Source organism: Barbatula barbatula (genome assembly GCF_947034865.1).
Source record: "Barbatula barbatula genome assembly, chromosome: 12".
Classification (NCBI taxonomy): domain Eukaryota; kingdom Metazoa; phylum Chordata; class Actinopteri; order Cypriniformes; family Nemacheilidae; genus Barbatula; species Barbatula barbatula.
This window is the reverse complement of record NC_136775.1, coordinates 3079451-3103118: the sequence shown is the minus strand read 5'-3', so window position 1 is coordinate 3103118 and position 23668 is coordinate 3079451. Positions and strand designations below refer to the sequence as shown.

General features: G+C 38.2%; 2 protein-coding genes across 2 annotated transcripts; both read left to right on the top strand.

Moving 5' to 3' along the window:
• Nucleotides 1–841: 841 nt before the first annotated feature.
• sv2a (synaptic vesicle glycoprotein 2A) lies at nucleotides 842–18172 on the top strand. The gene is made up of 12 exons (XM_079470386.1): nucleotides 842–1591; nucleotides 10131–10311; nucleotides 10552–10703; nucleotides 11119–11252; nucleotides 11594–11683; nucleotides 12190–12300; nucleotides 12922–13010; nucleotides 13204–13368; nucleotides 14347–14480; nucleotides 16051–16254; nucleotides 16331–16490; nucleotides 16882–18172. The coding sequence occupies exons 1-12, from the start codon at nucleotides 994–996 to the stop codon at nucleotides 17063–17065; spliced, it is 2202 nt and encodes a 733-aa protein (XP_079326512.1). The 5' UTR covers nucleotides 842–993; the 3' UTR covers nucleotides 17066–18172.
• Nucleotides 18173–21633: 3461 nt separating this feature from the next.
• On the top strand, nucleotides 21634–23386 carry bola1 (bolA family member 1). Its single transcript, XM_079469946.1, has 2 exons — nucleotides 21634–21741; nucleotides 22628–23386. The coding sequence occupies exon 2, from the start codon at nucleotides 22650–22652 to the stop codon at nucleotides 23100–23102; it is 453 nt and encodes a 150-aa protein (XP_079326072.1). The 5' UTR covers nucleotides 21634–21741; nucleotides 22628–22649; the 3' UTR covers nucleotides 23103–23386.
• The last annotated feature ends 282 nt before the right edge of the window (nucleotides 23387–23668 follow it).

Below are 23668 nucleotides of genomic sequence, written 5' to 3'. Positions count from 1 at the left end.
TTTTTTTGTTCGTTAGTAAACTGAAAACTAAAATATTTAAATCATGGATGAATGCAAGAGTCCTAATCACCAAACTTAAGGTCAGATGCGAGGATAGTATTGTTTAAACTTGAAATGACTTTTATCAAAACTATTAGGCCCTATTAAGGTCTTTCATTCGATTTGCTATGTTGACAAAAATTTTTTTAATTTTTACTTCGCAGCATTTCACTATACTTTTTCATAAAAGATGTGGAAATTTGCACCGAACAAGCCTGACCAATTTGCTTTTATTTGCTTTCATATGACATTTTATATTTACCTTAATCTCGTAGGGCTATAGCCTACCTTACCGTCCTCTTCGTTGTTCTGAATTAACCAAAAAAACATGTAAATTAAAAAGTTTGATTTAAAATTGATGTCTTTGTCCCTGGCAAAATGCAACAATATATGCTACAGAATATTAACCAAAAAAAGAGATATTATTAAGGCCTATTTGGCAACAAATTGCGCTATTTAGCCACCTAAAAACACCGCAAGGAAATATCTTCTCACCGTGATCAACCCTATTTTCATGAAAAAATATTTTTCTGCAGTATATTACATCACGTGTCTTTACGGGTTCTTCACGAGATGTGTGTGATTCCAGAAAATCACTTGAAGAGTGAATGAACAAAATCTAATGATCCCGGGTCAAATTCCTGCACACATTTTCTGTGTATTTTCCTGGATCTCTGTGTGAATAGGGCTTAAGATAAACATATGTTGTTTCATCATCTCAAAGAGTAATAGGCCATTCGGTACATGTGTAAATTGCCCGATGGCATCGTGTTTAACGGCACTGTATGTTTTATATTTTCAGACTGCCGTGTAGAGCACTGAGCTCTTATAGGCGAACCGGCTGCTCTCCAAGGTCCTGAACTTCTCTAACCCAGCTTCACTCAACTACATGCAAACAGCCAGCTCCTGACACCCGGTTACAGCTCTCTTTACATCAACACACAGCATTCAATCATGGATGAGGGTTACAGAGACCGCACTGCCTTCATTAAAGGCGCCAAGGACATTGCCAAAGAAGTCAAAAGGCACGCAGGTAAAAAAGTGGGTCGCCACGTGGACAAAATGACAGACGAGTACACCAAGCGTTCTTATGCTCGTTTTGAAGAGGACGACGACGATGATGACTACCCCGTTCAGGCCCAGGACGGCAGCTATTACCGTAGCAACAGCAGGACCAATGACGACGAAGGGGCTCACAGCGACTCTACAGAAGGCCACGATGAAGACGATGAGATCTACGAGGGCGAGTACCAGGGCATCCCTAGAAACGACTCCGCGGAAAAGGGCGACAGACAGGTGGAAGGCGTGGCTCAGTCGCAGTTCCGGGACATGGCGCAGTACGAGGGGGAAAGGAGGAAGGATCAGGAGGAGTTGGCCCAGCAGTACGAGACCATCCTTCAGGAGTGCGGTCATGGCCGTTTCCAGTGGACCCTCTACTTTGTGCTGGGCCTGGCCCTCATGGCCGACGGCGTGGAGATCTTCGTGGTGGGCTTTGTATTGCCCAGTGCTGAGAAAGACATGTGTTTGTCTGAGCCCAACAAAGGAATGCTGGGTAAGTAAAGAACAGCTCTTGGGCTTTTACATTTGTTTGGTTTGTGCTATATTGTTGTTTGTGCTAAAATGTAGTCATTTAATAGCTAAACGTTGCCAGTCTGTCATTCATACCTGTATTAGTAATGTCTTAGAAGAAACTGAGATGCCCCTTTTCTGATGATGAAAGTAAGAAGTGGAGATACATTAGCGTTTAAAAGTTTAGGCTCACTTATAAAAAAGTACTCCAGTAAATTGAGATTGTCCCTTTTCGACCAACGCAGGGTTGAAAATAACCCACCGTTTTTTAGAGTATAGAATTACACAAATTGAACGATAGGAATTATGGTCGGACAACTCAAAACCTTGTATATTTTAGCACTTCATTATAGTTGTCAACAAGTTGAGGTCTCACTATGAGATGCTTTCTAAACAGTATTAAATGAAGCTTCCATCTATTCTGGATTATTATTTCCTACTTTTTCTCCATTATTCAGTCCATGTCGTCTCTTTAATTTATATTAAAACAATTATTTTAATTTCCTTTGCACAATAATATTTTGGCCAACAAAACGAATTTAAGCATGTTTAAACTGTTTGTTTGTGTGAAGATCAGTGAGTCTGTTGGTTGATATCGTTTTCTGTAGATATATCCATTCCTGTGAAAGGTACATTTTTTGATCACCACTTTATTTCTCGAGGCCATTTTCCACTGTCATCTCCTGCCCAACACACCATCTGTCAGTCCATCCAACAAGGACACACAATCCCCCATCGTTCAAACCAAACCCTGCATTGACGCAGCTTGAGCTATAATTAACCGACAATAGAATACTGAACAGTGTGTTTCATTGCTGATACCAACGCCTGTGTAATATGAAGAGGACATCACTCACAACAGTATAGATCAATATGGGTTTTTCCAACGAGCAATACTTAAACGTTAAATATTAGTTGACATGCCTGAATACCATTGTGCATGTAAAAATGTACTAAAACATTCGTGCAGATGTGGTTGCACCACGTGTGGCTGTGTTTTTTTTTCTTCATTCTTTATGACATGTTGTCTTTGTAAAAGGATACATGATTTAGAATTCAAGCCTGCATGGTCACGTCAGCCCTTTGATTCATTCTGCTTGGGTCTCAGCTCGCGTGTGCTGTCTGCGTGTGTATGCGATATGCCATTGGGGAGCAGGGCCCTTGGTCTCTCCCTTATTACAAAACAGGACTGACTCATACACGAGAGATCTCTTCTGGGTCCTAGTGCCTTTCAAGCATCCCCGCTCACGCAGCTGCGGCTCTGCAGCACAAGCGCTTCAGTCTCTGTCACATAAAACGCTCCAATCAAATTCAGCAGCGTGGATGTGTGGGATGAGATGGCCTGCGGAGGTTTTTTCGGCTCACTGCACCCAGCAGTCAACCTGCATGTTTCTCTGCCGACGGTGGGTCCAAATGCGATGAATGAGGCGGCATCGAGAGGAAACGCTAGTGCTTAAAGAAAAAGAATCGAAGGGTAGTATCTATGATGGCACCAAAAATTCTGTTAATTTCTATCCCTGATGTCTGGTAGATACACTTCAACCATATGAATTAGATTTGACATTTGATTGATGGATGGAGGCTGGATAGATATATAGATGGACCGAGCATCACTTTGCCTGTGTTGCCGTGAGAACAGTGAAGGTGAAAGGTGATGCTGACGTACCTTTCAGAGCACACCGGGGCCAACCAGCACATTAGTCCGTGTGAAAACCAGAATACAGAGACTCTCCACAGTCCGTTGCGCTTTCATCACGTGCACAACGAAAAGAAACTATAAATAATCTCTCAGCCCCTCCTCCGCTTTCTATTTCCCCACTTTCTGGAGACCGGAGCTTGTGTGCTTTTCTGTTAACATGCAGGAGAATCACAGCCTCCTCTCTCACCCTTCCCCCCTCTGCACTTTCCCTCCCTCTCTCTCTAAGGAGGAAGATGAGGAGGTCGGGTGTCTCCAAGCCCCTCTCCTGCATCTCTGACAAACCTAACCCTATCTCTGTGATGTAATGTCTCCGTCTCCGCCCACTCAGCAATTCCTAACTGGCTGTGTCGTGCTATCTGTTCACATATGGAGCATCTGTGGGGTTAGCCTACAGCACAGGCCGGCTCTTTTTGAATTCAAGGCATGTGGGTCACAGCAAACGGAAAAGTCTTTATTAATGTGGTCAGCCCAACATCCCACAGGTGTTCAGGGTCGGCATCAGTGTTGTGCGGGTCTTCATAACAAATGGGCGCTGCATCACTGCCTTTGAAGGTCATAAGAGGGTCTGGATGGGTAGAGAAGTCTACATTAAGCTTTGACAATGAATTTACTAGATTTCTCAATTTTCCATTCTCAAAAAGAAAGGTAATAAATAATGACATAATTTCCTTCATTAAGCATTGTACGCTCAAATTCCCAGCGTTGTTTTTTAGTGGTGCCAGTCATTTCATTTGCATTGACCAATACAGTGCTTTAGTTTTTTGGGTTTCAAGAGGCTTCAAGAGGCCCGTTTAAGGTTTGTGTGTTGTAAGCTGATGGGCTCAGGAGAGGAGAGGGTGAGAAAACAGGCCTTCTGCTGCATTGCAGTAATGTCTATCTGTGCCTATCATTGTGGCTGTCAGACCCATTGTGAGGACAAGGAAAGCTGACAGCTGCCTCGCCAAACAAATGAATACATCTGTATCCGCAAGAGTGTGAAAAACAGCTGAAGGGGGTTTGCTTTTGTTAGCTGGTTTAAGATAAGCTAGCTGGCCAAGCTGGTGTTGAGCTTATGAACCAGACTGGGGGACAAGCTAAAACCAGCCTACGGTCTCCTTCAAGCAATGTGTGTGTTTTATAAATATGGACTGTATTTTGTGCTGGACAGAAAATGTAACGCAGAAGAAACAAGTCACAAATGTTGAATTCTTAAAAAATAGAATTCGTTAAATTGATTTCGAGTTATACGCTGTGCACATATTTATATGGGGTACAGGATGCATTTTCACATTATTGTCATTTTCTATTTCTTTATTTTGAAAACAGTGGTGTCATGATTTCTGAAAACCGACAGAATTCGTTGATATTTGTTGAAAATATTATCATATCATTTTGTGTGCCTTCCCTATTGGGAGTCAAATAATTGTCAAAGATTATTGTGATTATTCAATGTATTCCTTTGTAAATTTTCCTTTGCATTATAAGACTAGTTCTCTTATCTTTAAATATAACATTGAAGGTGTGGTTTGTAACAATTTTTCAGTAAAATCAAAAACCACTAGGCCAGTGTTAGATACAGAGACACAGGGCTGTCCAGTCGCCTGTCCATGGCGTCATATCCGCGTTACCCTTTACTGACGTAGAAACCGCATGGCAACAGTGTCATAGACAAATGCGGAAGTAGTATCTAGCGTCTAGCAAGCCACTAGCTTGTTTCGAGCAGTCACTTATCTATGGACCACAATTATACGCGACATTTATCAAACTTTATTACTTTACCTCGTCCGTTAACAAGATTTCTCTTTCCGTCTGATTGATGACCATCAGCGGTGGAGTTGAAGACAACAGGTCCCATCATTCCACTTTCCTTCACAGCGTCATCAAGCCAAGCCATTGTTGTTGTTGTTGTAGCGGCGGATTTTACAAACTGTAGCTTTAATTAAATAAATGAACAAAATGTGGAAATAGGACAATTCTGTAAATAACCACCACAATTACTATAGAGTGACCGTAACAGAAAAGACTGCAAAGTCCAGAGCATCCAAACAAAAAAAAATTGTTTTTTTAATTTATTATAATTAAATTTTCTGGGATCACTTTAATCAAAACACAAAAATACAAAGCTGATGTGATTCAAAACATGGAGAAATGTTATCTGATCTTCTAAATGTGCACAATACTTGTTGTTATCTGAAATAATTGCAATCAGATTATTATATAGTAATTGCGACGGCCCTAAATTTGAGAATTGTGCATCAAATATATTGCATTCACATATTGTATCAACAGAGGTGTGCATACTGCTTTAAGCCTGTGGTGGCACATCTATGCCAGTTGTGCCAGCAGTTAGCTCTTGTGTTTTGCCGGATGACGCATGTCTGGTTTCACACCCTCAGTCACGTGACCGGCTGGTGGTGGAGCTGTGAAAAAGGAAATCTCAGTCAGCAGTCTGTGTGAATTCTTTAAAACAGACCTCATTTAAACACAGAGGACATTTTCTCACAAAACAAATTGGAGCTCTCTGCCACTTTCAGGGTTCCTTTGTGTTTTGAGCAAAGCATGGATTTTCTCGTTTATTGTTTTCCAGGTCTGGATTAGTATGGAAAAAAGAAAATTAAGTATGGAGAAAATTTTGAGTTTCCAGGCTATTACCCGATTTGATAAAATGAAGAGTTTCTGGTAACAAATGTATTTTTGGAGCATGTTTCGAGCGCTGCCAAAAGATCGGCGCTAGACCAATTGCTGCGATTGGATGATACGCAGTAACGGCTCCCCCTACTGTTTGACTTAACATGTTAAACACATGGCCGCACCCATTTTTTAGGTCCCTGACCTCCGGGGTAGTTTTTTACATGGTATGCCATAAAAGTCGTCAAAAAGATTGCCTAATAGATCAAAACTGTACTTAGTGCCGCCAATATTGTACAAAACTAAATGCTTTCAGATCCGGTCTAACAGGGCTCTCTGTTTGAGTTGCTCAATCCAATGAAGGAAGCCAAGGATTACAATCGAATGAAAGAGGCCTGAAGCTCAAGGTCAGCTAATTGTGAAAGAGCGCGTAGCTAAACCTTCAATGTTTTATCATAGAAATCACATGTCATGTCTAAAAACACGTGCAATAGGCTGGCTGTGTGGCTTTCTCCCTTTTTTCAGAGCGCTCGGGAGTTTGAGCTCCAAGTTTGAGCGTGCTTGATGCCCGTCACCATTTAAATAATAAACCTGACTTAATGGCCGATTGTAATATCCAATAATGCAAACTACAAAATGCTAAAACGAGACAAAAACATGGCCAGACCTTCATCAGCTCATCCTAATCCGCATGGCTTTGTCTCAGGTGCGTTTAAAGGTTGTGTTAATAGGCTATTAAAAGAATATTGTTTGCAAATATTTCAAACACATCCGCGAATTCCTGTTCTTTAATTCTCTTTCTATATTATTTTAATCTATTTTGATAAAAACAAGTGTCTGCAACTTTTGTAATTTGATGTATATGTCTGTAAACAAAAAGTCAAAGAAACAGCGCTTACATTTATCATTCCAAAGCCAAATGCTCTTGAAAGATTGATTGTATTTCAATTTGGAAATATTTGTATGAAAATATCAACTGACCATGTGTTTACTCTTCACTGATAAACATAAACAGACGTACATGCTTTTAGCTATTGTTATCTTATTTGCACTCCAATTATTCTAAAATGCACATATGCAGCTCAGGAACACACATAAATGTTTTGGTTGGTACAAACTTGGATCTCTGTATTTCTAAAATCCTGCGTACGGCCCGGAATGAACGTCGTCACATTTTGACAGAAGCCAAGTTAATGGACTTTAACTCTCTTTTCATGTTCATTTTTATACATCATCAATCCTTCTGTTGCTGTGGGTTGAAGGTTTACAGTTAATTAATTTGACAAAATATTAGAATTGAACTATATTGCAATAAAATGTTGTGCATTGAACATGTCATGGTTTGTTGTTCATTCATTTGTATGAGGTATAACTACAACCGTTACAAATATTATAATAATATACACATGAACAGTTTGATTTTTAAACCCAGAGCCGGACAGTAACGGAGTACATTTACTCGAGTACAGTACTTAAGTACAATTTTGAGGGATCTGTACTTTACTTGAGTATAATTTTTGGGGAGTACTCATGACTTTACTCAAGTACATTTGAGAGGCAAATATTGTACTCTTTACTCCGCTACATTTCTATCCATAACCGTAAGTACACGTTACTTCTAAAAAGGAAAAAGAAAAATCTCGGAAACCACCAATTTGTTTTTTCCCTCTCAAACGTGATTGGATTGTGCAGGCGCCACTTATTGGGCGAGCCTATCAGCAACAATCACTCAGACCTCAGAGCTCTATCATTTGCTGTACACAGCTGTCAATCATCTCACGTCTGCATGACACGTCCTGTGTACACTTCCTTATTCAGGACATCCGCGATGAAGCTAAAGTAACATTTCTTCACCAAAACAAGAAGCTAATAAATGCACGATTGAAGAATATGTGTTTTGTGTGTATTTTCATGCGATTTGGGGGTATTTTTATACGAATAAAGAATAAAGGTAAGGGAAGAGTAGCCAATAGCGTCATATAAAATGCTAAATATAACATGAAATGAACTTGAAAACATCGCGACCGGTCAGCTGATTTTCTTTAATCATTATTATTTTCTCTTCTTTGCTCTATGCTGCGTGTATAACACGGTCAGGTTCAGAGGTGCGTCAGAACATTGCTATATCGCCTTCTTTGCTGTTTTAGGTTTATTGATTTCAGGGGCGGCGTTTGTGTATGGCCCTAGCGTTCAGAAAACATTGTTGAAACAAAGTACGTGTGCATAATGAGACTCATTTAAGATAATTAAACTACTTTACACTGATGTGTACATGTAGCATAGGCGTCGGAAGCATGTGTATTTGAGAATGTATAAACGTTAATTCACATAGCGTCATTGACGTATAGTCGGTAAGACCGAAGATATGTAGTTTTGACGTGACATCATCGTAATGTTGGTTCGAAGCTCTTTTTGGCTAAACTCGTTTGTCTGCATTTTCCACATTTAAGATCATATACAGGCATTTATTTTCAATAAAACAAAGAAACTGTCTACAAAATGCCTAACAGTGGTTTTGGAATCAAGTGTGAGGTTATGGGTAGTGGGGATGGTCTTTATTTTCCCAATTAGTTGGCATCCATTTAATAATTTTAATAAATCGAATAATTTACACTATTGTTATTGTATTTCATTCATAATGTACAACGCTATCTGTGAAAAATTAAAAATATATATTGTACGGAAAGACTTTGTAGTGCAGTCGCAGTTTAGGCTATTATGTATTTTGCGATTTGCCACTAGCTATGCCAGGATTAGCTTAAAAATGAAAAGAATCGAGGCTTAACAACCCTGCGACAAGGTAAGACATGTTTTATATTTAATCTTGTTTGCTGAATCTGATCAATGGTTGTTTATATTTTAGTCTCATAGTCGATTAACGTAGTCGTTGGTGGTGGTTATGACAACATCTGGCTGTGGGTTATTTTTTACTACTTTAAGTTTTGTGGTTACATATATGTGGTATCATTTGGTTTCATTGTGGTTCGTTTTTGTATGGTCTGAGGAAATTTCGCCATACCCTAGGTTTTGATGAAACGCCACTACTGATTGATGAAAAAACAGAGAAACTCACATGTACACACAATTGTTAGCTGAATTGTATTTTCTAATATTACTCATTAATGTAAGCCGAGTATTTGCTTTGATGTTCTTGAGTATGCGGTGTGTTGTTTAAAACTGTTCGGTTCAAATATGGGTGCAAAAAATCCATTAAAACTCTAGCAGAGGTGAAAAGAATAAAGCATGGTAAAAAGATTAAAATTACTTTATTTTACTTTAAATTCCTTTAACATTCTCCAAGGTATTAACATTAACATTTTTCATAACTCCATGTAGGACGTTTCTGTACATAAGCACTGTGGCAGTAGTAATGCAATATTTAGAAAATGTACTCTTGTACTCTTGATACTCAAGTACTTTTAAAAACATGTACTTCAGTACTTTTACTTAAGTACACATCTGACTGTAGTACTTTTACTTGTACTTGAGTAAAATTTAGCAAGGGGTATCTGTACTTTTACTCAAGTAATGAACCTGTGTACTCTGTCCGCCTCTGTTTAAACCACAGGTATTTTCAGGTGTTTTGGATTCAATTGGATTGGATTCAATTTATTGTCATTACACACATACAGTTCAACGAAATGTTCAATATGGTTGGAAAAATCTTCTGGGACGTTTGTATGTTTGAGTCTGAAAAAGTATGGGATTTCGAAATGGAAAATGGAAAACAATGACCATGTTGCATTGCAACAAATGAATGCTAACTTTGACATTTTATTTACATTTTATGTCATGTTGCCCAAGCAACAACCAGTGATATAAATTTTTCTTCAACTTTTATATTTTGAATTTATTACTTCGAATTATATTATCTATACATTATTATTTATTGTCCTTTATTTTAAATATTTGAAAATCTTTTTTCAGATTTTTGTGTCAGATTTCAAGAAGAAAAAATGTATGTGTTTCAACATACGTGACTATGATTTCTGACAGAGGAACTTTATTAATTTTTTTATTATTTAATCTAAACTATTTTATGAAAGGGCGTTTTTTGAGTTTTTTATGTCATTCAGCACAACAGTTGTTTTACCGTCTGCTCTCTGTAGAGAGTAACAAGTCGCCCTCATCTGACACGGTATTTATCTCCCTCTCTCTCTCTCTCTCTCTCTCTCTCTCTCTCTCTCTCTCTCTCTCTCTCTCTCGTTGCTCTCAGGTCTTATTGTGTATCTGGGTATGATGGTGGGTGCCTTTGTGTGGGGAGGTCTGGCTGACAGAATCGGACGCAAACAGACTCTTCTTATCTCTCTCTCCATCAACAGCGTCTTTGCCTTTTTCTCCTCCTTTGTTCAAGGATACAGCTCCTTCCTCTTCTGTCGTCTGCTTTCCGGCGTAGGGTAAATGAAAGTTTATCATCCCTTACAGTCCCTGTTTAACCAATAAAGCAAAACAATATTAACAGATCAGTTTACTTGTGTGTGGTGTTTACTATCAAGGGTGAAGTATGCATCTTGTGTGCCATTAGCATTACCACAACATGGAAAAAGAATAATGTTCTGTACTTCAATATAGCATTAATCGATCCGATATCCTGAACTACTAAGGTAACTTTATTTTTGTATTCTCTCTCTCTGCAGAATTGGAGGTTCTATTCCTATCGTGTTCTCGTATTATTCTGAGTTTCTGGCTCAGGAGAAGCGTGGTGAGCACTTGAGCTGGCTCTGCATGTTTTGGATGTTTGGAGGCATCTATGCTGCTGCAATGGCCTGGGCCATCATCCCTCACTATGGTAACCATTAAGCTTTTGTTTTGGGGTGTTGCTTGGGTGTAAGCGGTCACTGCTTGTAGGGCAAATGTAGTCACGCAAGGCATCGTGGGCAACAATGTTCACCTTGTGATTAATAAAGATTGCAGAAGCATAGAAACATCGTAAATCTCATCAGTCTCTTTTACAAGAAACGTTTAAAGGTCTGGTTGCTACGGATACTTTCTAGACACATCATTCATTTGTCAAAATACAGTAGTTTAATAATTGGGTCTTAAACATTTAGTACATTAGCACGTCTGTCCTCAGGGGGTTTATTTTTCCTTTGCATCAGCAGTTCGGTGCACAGAAAATTATTTCAAATATATTTTAGATGGATACATTTCACCAGAGAGAGTTTTTCTTTGTTGACTTATACATGTCACTTCCTGTTAACCAGGCTGGAGCTTCCAGATGGGATCCGCCTACCAGTTTCACAGCTGGCGAGTGTTTGTGCTGGTGTGTGCTTTTCCATCTGTCGCCGCTATCGCTGCCCTGACCACCATGCCAGAGAGCCCACGCTTTTACCTGGAGGTCAGTGATCTTCCACATTACAGTTACATGAGCTTTCATCTCCGTTCTTAATCCTATAGGTGAACAGTCATCACTGGTAGGAAATATGAATTATTTAGACAATGTAGGTCTAAATTGACAATGTAGGTCTAAACAGCTAAGTTGACAAAATAAATACAGAGGACGATGCTCGGTTCCTGTCACGATTTGTACATTTCCTATTTATCTATATACACAATTTCTTTACGTAATGAATGTCGTGTAGCATCAGTTCTGAATTCTTTGCTTTGTTTAAAATATAAAACATGACACAGCAACATTGTGCAGAGTTCATTCATATTGGCAGCTTTGTGTTTTTACAGAACGGGAAACACGATGAAGGCTGGATGATTCTGAAGCAGGTCCACGATACGAACATGAGGGCTAAAGGACACCCAGAGAGAGTTTTCTCCGTGAGTAAAACAGCATCTCTACACTCGCTTTTCAATAACAAACAGTACAGAAATGATCTGTGGGTATTTACGTTTCTCAATATGAATAATAAATTATGCAGTTAGGCTAATGAGTTTCCATTTGTCTGGCTGAACTGGAACTCAAAGTGGCTATAAATTAATAAGGACAATAAACAGTTAGCACGTAATACATTTGCGGGTTTAATGAAAAATGATGTCTGTTTTGTTACTATGTGACCGTTGTGTAAAAGCATTGCAAAAGCAGAGTCACTTAAGGCTTATATAGTAAATGGAGTCAGAACTAAAGTGAATTTTGACTATACGTAGATTTACTGTATTTCCAATAAAAGCCCTCAAGTGTCTCTTTTTGCTCACCTCCCATTGACAGATACCAGTGTTCTTATGTATATAAGCTGTATATAAAGATTCTAAACACTCGACCACATACATCTGTCCCCTCTGGTGTGTATAAGAAATGTCTCACGGCAGGTGTTGTAAATCCACAGGTCACCAACATTAAGACGGTGAAGCAGATGGATGAGTTGGTCGATATGGGCGGTGAGTCCACCGCATGGCATCTGCGCTGGAGGATCAAGCTGAAGAATCTCTTCCATCAGGTACCGTACACTAACCACAGCCGAAGAAATGGAAGTCCTAATAAAAAACTGCAGTTTGTCAAATGTTTTAAAGAGGCCATATTTTTGTAGCTTCTGCACCAAGTTTATACGACCAGAATCACCCTGTTTTTACCATAGTATCTTTAAGATATCTGTTGTGAAATATTTATGTTATGATTGTCTTGGTTGTTATAAACTTGCATGTGAAATGAATAACAATAATACATTTGCATGTGGCTTATATATGTATGTGTCATATATTAACAAGCTGAAAGTTGTGTGCCATTGTATTAAATGAATAAAACTATGGTTGACTGGGAAGGAGCTTTGTATTAAGAATGTGTACACTATAAAAAATTGCAAATTATTTTTTTAACCCAGTGTTGGGTCAATAAGACGAACCGGAACCATTGAGTTAACCCAGAAAATATTTATATTTTACCCAGCAATGGGTTAAAACAACCCAGCATACAGTATGTATTTTACAACCCAATAGTTGGGTGTGTCACTTTTTTGACCCAATGCTTGGTTGAAAAAACCCAGAATGTTGTGTAGGGGAGTATATTATGTCATTTTTAAGTTGCGTGTTTTGAAAACAACATTTTGAATGACATTTTCCAGGTGTGGAGCAACTTCCTGACAATCTTCAATCCAGAATACAGGAGGATCACCTACATGATGATGGCTGTTTGGTTTTCCATGTCCTTCAGGTAAACAATAACCTACACTGTACATACTTTCAAAATGACTTAATAGTATCTTAGTTTACGTCACGTTTATTAATATGTCCTGTTTATGATGTTTCATTTTAGGAAACTGCCTGTTGAACCATTCAATGTGAGTGCTAATGATTTGCCTCATTCGCGTGTTTTTATCTCTTCTTGCTCTCCTCGATGCTCACAGCTACTACGGCTTGACTGTTTGGTTCCCTGACATGATCAAGTATTTGCAGAAACAAGAATACTCCTCACGCACAAAACTCTTCTATAAAGAGAAAGTGGAGCATGTGACATTTAACTTCACCCTGGAGAACCAGATCCACCGGAATGGAGAGTACTTCAACAACAAGTAAGCACTGCTCACCGGCAGCATGCAAACACTTTCTATCAAAAGTAAAGTGCTCAGTTGTGTAATTGTTTTTTTTCTTTCGTCTGAAAAGAAACCGTCCGTGTCAAATAAAACTAAAATAATTTGTTTATAACATTTTACGTGTACACTTTGTGTCCAGCCCTCAACTCGTTTTGTGGATTGCTGGATGTTGTTAAGAGCGTTTAAATGACTTCGAAGGATGCTGCCTATGGGGACAGCAAGACAGCTCACTAGATTTAACTCGCAGTAATTGTCATTCAAATGCTTTGATTTGAGGTCTGTGATAGTGTAATAGTCCTCAAGCACTTTCCGATGCGACCTGCACTTTGAGTGACGAAATGTAGCCCAATAATCCGCAGCTTTTGCATTTCATTTTAGATAAAGGAAGAAGACATTCATTTGATGTGTTTGTGAGCTTGTTCTACGTTTATCTGGGTAGTTGACAAATATATTGTACATTTATAATTAATAATTTATCGTTTATATTAAGAGAGACTGAAGGTAAGTTTTTTTCTAAATTCTGCAATCAATGTTTTTGTGCAGTTTTGATTTGAACTTTAACACTGATTGTAAAAAGAAAAATGACACATTTGCATACATGCACACATAACAGATTCTGAATGAAACATTTAAAATCATGAAAAAGCTCTCTTTATTATCTCAGTTGTTTCACCTTTAAAGCAATGCGAATAACGCAATTCAAGATTTTTATTGCTTTGGTTTTCCTGGGGAGCAGAATATGTCTTATGTGTGAATTTGTATACATCATTACAATTTCTCAGACTTGCAAAGACATTAAAGTTTACTATTTGTGTTGTATATGCCTTTTCTTTTTAAAAAGGGTTAAGAGACATTCACAAGACATATGTGATACTTTTTCGATCAATTTTCATTTATGTCTCCTGGGTTGTGAAAGAAAGTCATCTGAGCAATTTCCTTTCTTCCTTGTCATTAAAGGTTCTTGAATCTGAAGATGAAGTCTATGGTGTTTGAAGATTCTCTGTTTGAGGAATGCTACTTTGAGGATATCACATCAAGCAACACCTTCTTCAGGAACTGCACCTTCATCTCCACCCTGTTCTACAACACTGGTGAGAACATCCCAAATTTAACCCTCTTCATCCCAAAAACATCCCAAAAATCTAACCCCCTTCTCTCAACAGGTTGTGGTCTAGCTTTTGTTGAAACTAGTAACTTTGTATTAGCACCTATTGTACTGTTGCTCTTTTATGACGTATCGCTTATTGCTCCCTGAACTCTTTGAAGGTCGCTTTGGATAAAAGCGTCTGCTAAATGACTAAATATAAATTTAACCCCATCCCTTAACAAAGCAAATACAGGGTTGGTTGGTTTGCTTCAGTGTTATTGTCGGTCAGGCCTATAAAAGAAAGATTCAAGCCGCAGCCTTTTTCCGTAGTCTTTCATGTAAAGGTATTATCCGTAGTAGAAAGATAATCGTATGATGTGTTTTCCCGGTTTCTGGAGCTATTGGAGTTATTGAAATTGTTTCAGGTATCCTAGCAACAACAGCTCAGATTCTTCCTCAGCTGTCTTTGACAAAATGACAATCTGCATTTTATGACTCCATCATGCTGGGCATTGGATAATGATTGCAGGCTTTAGACTAATGCAGAGACAGAAAGCACAGCTGTCTACTTACACCAACATTTAGGCCTGCACAGACACATTGTTCACAAGTTAAAGAGCGATGAATGAACTTCATGAAAAATACAATACGGTGATCATAATGAGCAAAGAAATGTATTTTGTAATTTAATACTTAAATGTATTTATACGGAATCAGCAAATTAATATAATTTAAAATTAAAATCAATTTTCATTTAATCATGGTTTCTAGATGTACATTATTGTGTCCATTCCAGTCCAGTGTCTGTTGAACAAAGTCATCCAACAGCAATATGAAAGACTGACAGCGTGACAAGACGAATGAGAATTGTGACAAAAATCCCTAAAAATAAAATCCCTAAACACTCGAGCAAATATTACTGTTGTATTGCTTAAAAGTGAGTATAAACTAAATATTGCTACAGAATGAAACGGAAATTATTTTTACCTTAACAAGTACATTAATATATTCATCAATAGTTTTGAAATAGTCTCTTCGTTTTTTTCCACAGGATAATTTAAAGGATGAAATAATACCATTAACACGAGTAGCTCAAATCAGATTCTGTTCAGATTCATTTGTTTAGCCCAAAGGTCAAACGTGCTCAAGTGTTTTTCTCTGTTTTCTATGCCGTGGAGACTGACACATCTATAATGCAGTGCTCAGCAGTATCTCCGTGTTTAAAATGCATTGACATGTAAATGCATTATTCATGCAGACAATCTATTGATCCTTATAGATGTCTGACCTATAAGCACTTACCCATTAACCCAGTAGTATAAGGGATTTCTTCCATACGCCTAATGTATTAATAATACATTTCCTTTTCCAGAGTTATTTGTACTTTACAGACATCTAGAAATATTAACCAGACATGTTTCAGCTATATGCACAGAAAGACGCAATAAACAACACTCCATTTGATTTATAGTTGTACCTGGTAAAAAAGAGTACCTATGCAGGGACCTCAAGGTTTGCATGCAATGAAACAAAAGGTTAATGTGTTGGTTAAAGAGGCTTTTGTCTTTTTTTAGACCTTTTTAAGTACAGACTCATCAACAGCAAACTCATCAACAGCACCTTCCTGCATAACAAAGAGGGCTGCATGCTGGACTTCAGTGACGATAACAACGCCTACATGATTTACTTCGTCAGTTTCCTCGGCACGCTCGCTGTCCTACCTGGGAACATCGTGTCCGCTTTGCTTATGGATAAGCTCGGTCGCCTCAGGATGTTGGGTAAAAAACAGTTTTGCATTAACACGATTACTTTAAGAAGGAATGGATCTTAACAATGGATCTTTTTTCACTGTAGCGGGTTCCAGTGTGATATCCTGTATCAGCTGCTTCTTCCTGTCGTTTGGAAACAGCGAGTCGGCTATGATCGCATTGCTTTGTCTCTTCGGTGGCATCAGCATTGCATCGTGGAACGCTTTGGATGTGCTCACGGTGGAGCTGTACCCCTCTGACAAGCGGTGGGCCAAGTTCATGTTTATGTCATTAATGTTATTCTTGAATATCACTATTGTATGAAAGGTATACCGTTATATCTCAGGACAGATATTCACAACATTGTCTGGAGTCTATGATAATAATTCATGGTTGCAAATCTGTGCTGCGTGACCGCGTCGCCTCTGCAGTGCAGATCAAATGGATCATTATATTAGGGAATATCTAAAAACTCTCAGTCAAAATGTGATTTTGGCACTTATAATATATTGACAGTGCCTGTGTGCTGTTAAGCGCCCCATAGTGGTCAATCGATGAACAGCTGTTTGATTTCAGAAAACATCAGTGATTTTGTGTCTGTTCTTTTGAAAATAAATACAGTCAGATTGACATTGCATTTTATATCTTTTTTTACAGAACAACAGCCTTTGGGTTCTTGAATGCCCTTTGTAAGTTAGCTGCAGTTCTGGGCATCAGCATCTTTCAATCGTTTGTGGGCATCACTAAAGCGGTGCCCATCCTCTTCGCTTCGGGGGCTTTGGCCGTGGGAAGCTTCTTGGCCCTCAAGCTTCCTGAGACTCGTGGTCAGGTGCTCCAATAGTCCAGCATTCCAGCCAGCAGGTGGCGTGCTTAAATAAGGATTGCCCAATTGATGTCGCCCGTATCCCAAACCCGGTTCGTGATTGAGCGATGCTGGATTCAGCCGAAACAATTTCCACATTTACAGATCAGTTAGCGAAATGTTCATTCCTCCAACGTGAGCAATTGTATTATAACTAAATTTTCCGTCTCATTTAAATCTGTACGTAACTATGTGTATTCCCTGAATTCTTGGGTAGGGAATATCAACTGAAAGTATGCAGTACTGGCTGCCATGTCTTTCCAAATTTCATTTATGAATGAATCCCTGACCCCATTCCGATGTCTTGTCTCAGAGAAATAATAGTGTGTGAATGCGTAGAAAAACTGCCATGTGAAACACATTCCGGCTTTGCGTTCTTTATGGTGTGTTGTGAGATTTAACATGATCAGTTCACTTTCCCTTTAATCTTTTTTCAATCCGTCGTGTGATTTGAAATCCATCACTGAGGACCGCGGACGTCAGTAAGTAGATGTGTGAATAGACAGTGTTGATCTAGTGGTGCTGGTTGTTGCGTTTGCTCTTGTTGTTTGTGTCCCAAGAACTCCTTTAAAAAGCTCAAAAACATAAAATTCCCTGCAATTTCGGCTCAAGCTCTCAAGTTTCAGTGCAATTATTGTTAAAGTCACATTATAATAGGCGGTAGAGATGTTTTCTGTAATGCTCAATTTTGGTTTCACTCCATCTGGAGAATGTCTGATTATTGAAGGTGTTGTGCATGTACCAAAGTGTGAAAATTCATAAGAATATGCTTGAAGATAGCGAAACATAACTGAAGGAAGCGCTCTGTCTACCCATGATTCTTTGGACATGATGTGAAATATAAGATGAATAGTTATGGGGTTTTCGAGGCAAAACGTTCTTTTTCAGCTTTGTTATTCTCTATATTGTGCATTATTGTTTTATTATGCTAACATCGGAACACCAGAGAGTTTGTTTGTGTTTCTCTCGACGTCTACACAGTAGCTTTGGTTGTGTACCCATGAAGTGAGAGTCACACCGACCTTGACCACCCAATGTCCTGCAGTAAACATTCTCCTTCAAAACATTCGTTCAACACATGCGGCTAAAAACGAAAGGAAAAAATAAAGCACAAGGTGACTTGATTATACCATCCAAACCAATAGGTTTATTTTAATGTATATGTAAATGATATAAATATATAAAAATGATCTGTTTAATCAAGTTTGTCTATTTAATAACTAAATCTAATAATAAATATACAAATAAGTATATATACACGTATGTATATATATATATATATATATATATACTGTAAGGAAAAATACTTTTATGTTCAGATGTTGATCTAGTACCAACTTGAAGTCTTAGATTCATTTTGATGTATGTATATACTGTTGAAGGATTTGTTTTGTTATTTTTGTAATTATCAAAGTAAATATGTTTAAAAAAGGTGACTGAATAACACAGCACACACAGACACCCTCATAAATGTTTTCTCTCGTGTTCTTATAAAGAAACTGAGGTATCTGTTTGTCTGTGAGGATGTGTGGAAGTATGTGTGCTTGCATGTTGAGTGTTCACTGAATATTTGTATTCATTTATATAACTGTTTATGAACGTTTGATTTTATAGTATTTTTTACTTTGAGTATCTGTAGAAACAGATGTCGTGCAACATGCAGGGTGAATTTTTGCTGTATCATTGTTAACCTGATGCTCGGAATTGTTTGGTGACATGGTAGAAGTAACTAAAAAGAGCATCAAAACAAGCCACAGAAAGATACTATTATGTAAGCAATTATTGGATGAAAAACTAATACTGTATCTATTAGGTTTACAGAAAATCTCAAATTCGCCTCCATTTAACCAAGCAAAATAATACTAGTTTCATGGAGAACTACGTAGTCTTTCTTGTCCAAGCTAAAAAACCCCAGAAAGGATACAACCCCACCTGGTTAAAAGCTATTTTCCGTCTCTGATGCTTCTGAACGTGCTACACTGCAACAGTTTTTTGGTGTCATTCAACTTTGTTTACTGCCATTTTGTAGGATAGCAGCCATATTATGTGCTCAGAGTAAACACACAACACAGCCGAACATTTAACATATAAAGGGACTTTTTTAAAACAACTTAAAGACGCACACGCAAATAATAATTCAACCAAAGTAGTTAACACAAACTATTTATTTTCGGCTCAAATGCAACTTTTTGGTAAATTTTGTTTTGGGAGTGCACTTTACACATTATGACGTGAAAACCAGCTTGTTTTCTTAACGTGCCACACGTCGCATAGTTTTAAAAAGGAACCGTCCTAGAAACTGCCATCCCTGACGTGACCTACGGTCAGCGTTCTTAGAGTCACAGATGCTGTAGTGACAATCTTTACGTGTGCCATGTGTGAAAAGTGTGCGTCTTTTATTGCCAAATATTTTCTACTTCTTCGGTTTGTACCGGCAGATCTCACATCGTGGCATGCAAAGGAAAATACCACATAATACATTGACTTTAAAGTGAGACAGCATTAGAAGACACACGCATGAATAGCACCGAGTTTTGAGGCTCATAGATATATCTTAATCGGCGCTAGTGTTTTACTCCATTGGGACGCACTTGATGCTCTTGTGAAAGTTGAGTTAGAAAACAACAATATTGTTCTTGAACAAGCCCGAAAGCTGGTTGCAATTTGCGGATAGGCTGAAATTTTGCGTTTGTCAGACACTTGCGTTTGTATGCAACACAAGCCATCTGTTAATATTAAACTCCATTAATGTCGCTGTCACCATTTCCCATTTAACTACTTTACCGTGAAACGTCGCAACATTTTTTCTCACATTCGGTTTCAAGTCCTGCAGTGTGTAACTGTTCATTGTCACATCTCAAATGTGTCGCCGTTGTTCATTGAATTACAAATGAGTGTGTAATAATTGCTGTTGTATGCTGTGAACTGCTGAATTACAGTAACTTATCTCAGTGAAGCTATGACTTATCTCTACGTAAAAGCAGTCCTGGATTTGGTGCACTTCATCACTTAAGATGTACTGGTTGTAAGACTTTTGGATTTTGTTACAGGGTCTTTTGTATTTCTAAACGTGTTCACTTAGCAACAATCAATCTGGTGTGCAAAAAGAAATCAAAGCAATAAGTGGTAAACATGTATCCTTGCTCGAGCCCCGAACTATTGGGATAGGAAGCACGCTAAAATGGCCATGTTCAACGAAACAGCTGAAAGAAAAAAGGCCAACATCCGTGTACTCTAGGCTACCATAGGTCTTCTGATGCTTTTGTCAGTTTCAGTGTATTGCCATAATTTAAATGTGACAGAGAGTTTATCACCTTATCATTGTACTGTGCAGTAGAGATTGTAGTTGTTTGTATGTAAAAGAATAAATATGTGGAACAATAAAACAAAAAACGTAAAAAATGTTGACTATATTATAAGAGTACTACTATTTGTTGTTCATTTTGTGACATGTTTTCTTGTATATGAGAAGTGAAATGATGTTTGCATTATCACCGAATATAGAATATTCCACCCTCACCAAAATGGTTCTGTATTAAGGCCTACAGTTTTTGAGAGATTTACTTTTTCGTCTCGTATGCAGGGGAATTTGTGCAGAAAAACTCATTTTCGTGGAATTGAATCATACGTGCAAATAATAAACACATGTTATAATACTCGAATAGATTGCGTTGTCAATGCATTTATTATATTTGCAGGTTTTAAGTAAGGGGTTTGGACTTTCTGTCAATGCATTCCGTGTTGATGGTTTTTATTGAAACACAACGGTATAGATTTGACATACCGAGCCGACATCTATAAAATAGTGATAAATAAAAAAACACTCGGTCTAAATTCTGAATCCTATGGAGACGTGACTATGGTGCAACTATGAAGAATGCATGCATTTGAAAATAAGGACATGCTTTAAAATGCAACTTTTTAATGTGTAAAGTTAGGCCTACCAATGAAAACCATGTTAAAGGGGAACTCCACCCAAAAATGAAAATTCTGTCATGAATTAGGCTACTCACAAAAGTTGTTAACCAGACCTTGTATAGAAAGTAGGAAGACATTATTTGATTTTGTTGAACACAAAAAACATATTTTGAGGAATCAATGGTGCTTCAGAACTGTTGGTTGCTAACATTATTCCAAAATATCTCTCTTTATGTTCAACCGAACAAAGACATTTCTACACGTCTGGAACAACTAAAGGGTGAACAATTCATGATAGAGTTTAACATTTTTGGGGCGGAACATCCCTTAAAGTTCAGTATATCTAAGGAAAAAAACAGGACAGACATTCGGCAAGCAAGCTGTTGGTGAATAGCCTAAATATAAAATATATACTGAGGCCTACTGTTTGCTTGCACACTCAAACTTGGGTCTGGCTACTCAAATTATGTTGCATTATCCTCGAATTAAACTATTCAGGATGTTTATTATACTTTCAACGTTCGAGCAAAAATATTTAATCAAGTACCGCGAGAGAAATTCGACCCACGGCTTTTGAATAACTCTCGCGGTGTTTTGATCGTACGAGAAAGCCGCATGAAGTTGAACCGCTGTACGCTCGCCGATAGGCGGCAGTACCTCTTTGAAACTGACGTGGGACGCGCACGCACGAATCGCTTCCTGTTTGTACAAACAACACGCACAGTCTGGCGAGAAGGGTGAGTGAGATGATTTCATTTCCACTTTGTATTATTCATTTCTTGCTTTTTAATGCGGTTTGTCTGACGGTTAATTAAATATGCGTAGAAATGCTCTGTTAAAGAACACGACGTGGACAGCGCTACACAACGACGTAACATTAGACAAATATAGATCATGTTATATTATTAGTCTTTATGTCATGATGCACTAATGAACATGCCATGTATTTATAACATTACACTTCGTTTAAAGACACAGACAATAAAAAGATACCACATCAACGTTTTATTTTGTAACTTACATCTTGTCCCCTAAATACGTTACCTGTGTCTTTCAGTTTTATTATACAGGGCAATAGCCAAATAGATTACATTTTGTGTTCACTACTTTAATAGATGTTGTATTTCCAGTGGGAATTTTTCCTTAACATTAATACAAATATTTATACTCGTAACATTTATTTTGCTTATAATGTTTAGTTAATAGTATAATTTATAATCATTCATTTTTAGAGTAATGTCTTTATGGTCACCCTCCATGCTTTTAGTATCCCTTAGCATAACCTTTTGCTTTAACTTTTTATATTTCTATTATATGTTATTTATTATATATTTACCTGCAAAGTGTAGTTTTAAAAAGCATGTCATTTTCTAGCCTTGACAAAAAATGCTCCAATGTTCCAGGAACAAAAGTAACATTTAGATTTATGGCCAAATGTCGACAAAGAAACCGTAATTGTGTCCTATTATAACATTTTGAGGACAAACTGTCAATCAAATATGATTTTGTATCAAACAAAATATATATAATCTAAAATAACATAAGAGAGCTTGATCTTCACTTGGCACATGATCGTCTTCTTTGTTAACTACACAAATATAAGTCCAGCATTCTTTCTTTCAGGTTGTCTTCTCTCTACCCCCTGATGCTGTCCAGTGCTCTTCGCTGCCTTCGCCCCTCTTGTTTCAGTCCCGCCTTTTCCAGACAGCTGTTACATCATCAGCCCCGCATGGAACACAGTGGTCCCCGACCCGTAGAGAGCACCATACAGACCAAGCTGACCCAGGCTCTCAAACCCGAGCACCTGGAGGTCATAAACGAGAGTCACATGCATGCCGTGCCCACCGGTTCAGAATCTCACTTCAGAGTTCTCGTGGTGAGTCCTCAGTTTGAGGGTCTGTCTCTCCTGCAGCGTCATCGGCTTGTAAACGAAGCCCTGAAGGAGGAACTCAGTACCTGCATTCATGCCCTTGCCATCCAGGCCAAGACGCCCCAGCAGTGGAGCAGCAACCCCAGTCTGGCCAAAAGCCCTCCGTGTCTGGGCGGATCCAAACATGATAACACAATGGCTGAGAAACTGAAGGCAGGTCGAGACTAACTGAGGAAAAACTGTTTTATTTAATAAAAGAGGATTTATTGATGTAATGGTCAGATATGAAGTGAAGTAAACAGGTGATCTGTTGCTCTTTGCTTTATGTGGATATCTTAAGTTTTATCTGACCTAGAGAAATATTTTTTGCTTCCTCTATATAAACCTCAATAAACACAATTTTGCAAGTCAAAAGCATATCTGTATTTTAATTTATTGATTTCAGATTGTGTCAGACCAATTATGATCGGTTTTAATGCCTTGTTAAAAATGTGCCAAATAAAACGGAAACTAAAGAACAAAACTAAAACCTTTTTTTATCAGTTTTATCTTTCTGGCCTTCGCTGTGCCAACTGAATTCCATTTTACATTATGAAAATTGACACATTTTCATGACCATTTGGCATCACTTTACCATTACTGGCTTTGGTGTAATACATCTATTCCCAGTTTCACAGACAACACTTTAAGGTCCAGTTGTGGCCTAAGGGTGAGAGAGTCGGTCTTGTGATCAGAAAGTTGCCATTTGGATCCTCGGGGCCGGCAGGTAACGACTGAGGTGCCCTTGAGCAAGG